Source organism: Aplysia californica, unplaced genomic scaffold (genome assembly GCF_000002075.1).
Source record: "Aplysia californica isolate F4 #8 unplaced genomic scaffold, AplCal3.0 scaffold00084, whole genome shotgun sequence".
Classification (NCBI taxonomy): Eukaryota; Metazoa; Mollusca; class Gastropoda; order Aplysiida; family Aplysiidae; genus Aplysia; species Aplysia californica.
In genome coordinates this window covers 910,638-915,637 of record NW_004797354.1, presented here as the reverse complement: position 1 = coordinate 915,637, position 5,000 = coordinate 910,638, and the positions used below count along the sequence as shown (strand labels likewise).

Here is a 5,000-nt window from a genome sequence, read left to right as displayed (position 1 = left end):
CTTGCCACTGAGGGTTGTTTGTCCTGCTGAATAGATATAATTTACAATGAAAACGAACCAAGAGCGAGAGACAGAGAGAGAGAGAGAGAGAGAGAGAGAGAGAGAGAGAGAGAGAGAGAGAGAGAGAGAGAGAGAGAGATTGACAGAGAAAGAGATCGGGGGAGATGGAGAGAGAGAGATAGATAGAGAGATAGAGAGAGAGAGATTGACAGAGAAAGAGATCGAGGGAGATGGAGAGAGAGAGATAGATAGAGAGATAGAGATTGGGCTAGAGAGAGCGAGAGCGAGGGAGATAGAGCGAGAAAGAGAGAGAGAGCGAGAGAGAGATAGAGAGAGAGAGAGAGAGAGAGAGAGAGAGAGAGAGAGAGAGAGAGGGGTGGGGATGGGAGTTGTTGTTGTTGTTTGAATGTTTACGCAGACGTTCAATGTTTCAGGGCTGTCTGGAAACACTGCGCACAGACTTCACCCTCTACCAGTGGATGGTCCTTGGGGTCACTGTCGGGGTGCTGGCCTTCCAGGTTAGGAGAAATAGTTGTTTGTTTTTTTTTTTTGGGGGGGGGGGAGGAGAGTTGCTTTGAGTTTTTTAAATGTTTGTTATGGAGTGAATTATCTTTCACCATGTATCGGTTTAATCATTGTTTTACGTCAAGATAATATTCAAAATGTTTTAATACTTTCATTATAATTTGGAAGATCTATAATGCTGATGCTGTCTTATCTTATTTATTTTATATATCTATCTTATATGAAAACACAATGTCCCATTCGGAGATCACGGAAATCATACTCCTGTACATATTTTTTAAAGGTGTAAAACATTAAATAAACTTCCAACATTTTCCCCAGTTCCTGACCATCGTCCTGTCCCTGATCCTTGTGGTCCAGAACGTGAGCAACAAGTATGAGATGAGCTGATGACGTAGAGCACAGGAAGTTGAAGTGATGACGTAGAACACTGTAAGTTAAAGCGATGACGTAGAGCACAGCAAGATGGGATGATGATATAGAACATGGCATGATGGGGTTATGACGTGTAGCACAGCAAGATGAGGTGATGACGAAGAGCACAGCAAGATGAGGTGATGACGTAGAGCACAACAAGATGAGGTGATGACGTAGAACACAGCAAAATGGAATGATGATATAGAACAGAGCATGATGGGGTCATGACGTATTGTACTGCAAGATGAGGTGATGTTGTAAGTCACAACGAGATGTGCTGGTGACGTATTACAAAAATCTTCAAGTTACAACATAGAACTTCAGACAACTTTCGGACAATGTTTCTAGATAACCCTTATTTCGCAGGGTGTATTTTTTCCTGTATATTCGAACATAAAATTGTATCTTTTAATGTACCATACATCGATTCTGGGAATAAGGTCTCTTTGTTATATATATATATATATATATATATATATATATATATGTGAGGCAGCGTGGTGGAATCAGGCTCTCGTCAATTTTTGGTCATGTAGAGTTATTGGTATCATCTTAAAGCTTGTTCATTAGTCTTGCTTTGGATGGAAAAAAATATCCATTAATCTTGAATACAAGTCGAGATATTTGCGAAAGAAGGAGGTGGGGGTCACTTGTTTTCAGAGGTAAAATTAGTGAGAAAATGGCCGCCATAGATTAGTTATTTGGAAACATTTTCAGTTTTTGTTCCTTTAATCGACGTTTTTCGGAAAAACCAACACAGAAATGAATTCTTTTATGGACATGAAAGGTGTTCAGTTAAAAAAAAAAAATTGATAAAAATTCACAAACCTGCGGAAAAATGCAAGTTTCTAGACTTTTATTATTTTGACGAGAGCCTGATTCCACCACGCTGCCTCACATATATATATATAATATATATATATGTGTGTGTGTGTGTGTGTGTGTGTGTGTGTGTGTGTGTGTGTGCGTGTGCGTGGGCGTGTGTGTGTGTGTGTGTGTGTGTGTGTGTGTGTGTGTGTGTGTGTGTGTGTGTGTAAATCAGTTCAGTTTCCTTTAAAAAAATAAAAAAGAGAGCATACATGTTCATATCATACAACACCGGTGTCTGACTAATATTCAAATGACGTGTGACTATGCGACTAGAAGGAGTCGAAGCTTGTGTTGGGGTCTGATCAATATCATTGTGTTGCGACACGGTGGAATCAGGTTCTCGTAACAGTTTGGGGCATAATTTGCTCTTATTGGGATAGCATCCTTAAAGCTTTTTCGTTTGTCCTGCTTGAAACAAATACCCATCTATTTTGAAGAGAAGTCAAGACATTTGCGATTGAAGGAGTTGGGGTTGCTAGTATTTAGAGAAAACAGTCGCCAACGTAAGGTGACTTTTACAGCTTGAGAGTCAGTGGTAAGTGTAAATTTACATTTTGTGTGATTTTAATCAATTATTTTCAATATTAAATAACATACACACGTTTTTTAAAGTGGACATTAAAGATGCTACCCTCCAAAAATAAAGCTAGTGGAAAATAAATGTTGATTTCTTTGATATTTTTATTTAAGCGAGCACCTGATTTCACCATGATGTCACACGTATAGAACTCGGGGCTCTCATCCCAGTTTCAGAGCGTGCTAGGGGAACCTGCCGAGCTCGATACTAGTTTATTTATATAACTTTTTGTTGAAATCTTTAACAATGGTATGTCAAAAATGAATAAAAGGAGGGAATCAATAGGCCAACGCTTGAAAAACTGTACAAGATTTTACAGCTCTCAATTGCTACTATAAACAAAGTCGTTATGGTTCAAAGTGATTTTTATATCGAACATCATGTCTATCCAGGGGCGAAGGCTGACTTGTTTGACAGGGTAATCAAAGTGAAATGTGATCAGATAGCCTGTAGAGATATCACACAAGAATCTTACTCGAGGCGGCGACTCTGAGTTGTGAATGAAAACAAATTCGGAGTTCATATTGTATGTTCAACCGCCAAAATAATTGGGAAAGTATCTTATTAATTATCAGTTCCAACTAAAATTTAATTTAACTTTAGATGAGAATACATAAACACAAAGCAAAGAAGCAAAGATGTCAGTACTAGATTTATATGTTATAGATCTACCAGTGAGTCTAACTCTTTGGTAGAACATGACAATTATCATTTTTTAACTTTCACATTTGGCTGTTTTTGTTAGCCTTTCGCGGCCAGGAGCTGGTGTCATAATCGAGGTCACGATCTGATTATAGGACGGTAAAAAGTCGAGGAAAAAAACAAGCACATGCAGCAGTCCAGAGATTATTAGGAGTTAGTTCCCCTCACATTTGTGAGGTAGACTCGACCAGTGTTAGTTAGCTTACATAATCAGGGCTTGTGATTGATTATAACTGTGGCCCCAAAGGGGTGAACAGGGTAAATGTGGCAATGAAACAGCTTTGACTGCTATGCACATGTTCCCTTCAACTCTATTGGTAGACTCTTCCAGCCTCACTTTAAGCTTACTTAATCAAAGCTTGCGACTGCTTATGGAGTGGCCCGAGAGGGGTGACGAGGCTATTTCTGTGGCCGTGAAACCGTTTTGAATGTTAGGCATACTGTTCATTGTTGAGTGATTATTTGATTATATAGACGCTTCGCCCCTGGGTCTATCGACTTCGGAAATTTGTATTCTTTGAAACAATATTTAGGTCTACTCTTCTGACATCTCCTGAGGTATGTATTATCTTGAATAAACGTCAAATTTGAGTCTTTTTAAACAAACAACTAGGGTGCACCATACCATCCCACTATACAATGTGTCTACCTGTTACCTATCAAAATGCAGAAATAATTTGTTCTAATACCCCATTAGGAACAAAACTAACATCCAGACATCACACCAAATTCAAGAACGTATTTACCGTATTAACTATTTATAAAAACATATTTTTTAATATAAATTTTCTAATATTGTAAGTGAAAGCATTGTTTGATTTTTTTCTTCCTCTCTGTCTATGGACTGCGCATGAGGATGAGAAGACCTGTGTAATCCTTAGAATATTGCTGTAAGTCCATTCACTTTCCTCGTGCCCAAGTTTATCTCCTTGTTTATTTTCTCTGGGAATCTGCGCTTGGGTTTGAAATGCTACTGAACTCCAGGATTATATTTTATCTTGCCAAAGTCGAAGCTATTACTGGTGGTGTCGCTTTGATAACCGTGAAAACAACGGTGTTTGAATGTATACAATTTAAAATGATTTACACTACAGAGGTCCCTGCGTTTTATACCTTTTCCGTTCTCTCGAATCCCTACAAATGTGTTAAAAATGTTCTCTATGTCGAAAGTATTTACCGCCTTTTTATTTTTTTGTGAGCATGAACGAGTCTATAAATAGTTTTTAACTGCTAAATACTTTCGTTACTGTAAAGAGAAATTTTCAGGTCAGGAATCTTGAGATGTTCCCAAAAGATCAGAGGAATTCGCCGCTTTCAAGAAACCGCTTAACATGCACTTCAAAAGGCACGGCAATCTGTAAGTCATTAATAGGTCTAACTTAAGACTGAAAAAAGGCAGTGCAATACAAAAAAAAAGTTTCTTTTAAAGAAAACTGCAAGAAACTTTGGGTACCTGAAACTAAACGGACTATTGGTCCAGAAGCAGCAGAGTCATAGCTTATTGATTATCGTCAGAATCACCAAAGTTATTTTCACCATTTTCGGAAAAAGTAAAAAAACCAAACAAACGAACATACATAACCGAACGAGAACCTTAAGAGTATCACTAGCCAAAGCTTGTCTTTTTAATGGGACATAGAGGCAAAACAGTCATCAGTTTATTATTCGTTATAATCAAATGTGCAGTTTGATGTGAACATAGAAAGAATATTTCTAGATAGGCCTAATAAATATGATTGTGCCGTTCTAAGCATCTATAGCATATCTTTCTGTTTCAATTGTGTTTTGCACGTTACCTTTTTTTACATAATTCAGGTACGAGCACACATAAAATCAACAGTCGTGGCTGCATTCGCCAAAAAGATACACTTGGTAAGATGATGAACTTGTGTTTTAAACGTTCTTGGGG

At 37.9% G+C, this 5,000-nt stretch overlaps 1 protein-coding gene across 1 annotated transcript in view; it reads left to right on the top strand.

The window, feature by feature from the left end:
• LOC101851027 (CD82 antigen) overlaps positions 1 to 915 on the top strand; it is a 14,714-nt gene extending 13,799 nt beyond the window's left edge. The window contains exons 6-7 of the mRNA XM_035968803.1: positions 435 to 518; positions 847 to 915. Coding sequence (XP_035824696.1) covers positions 435 to 518; positions 847 to 915 — 153 coding nt within the window. The remainder of the gene's footprint in view (positions 1 to 434; positions 519 to 846) is intronic.
• Positions 916 to 5,000: the final 4,085 nt, after the last annotated feature.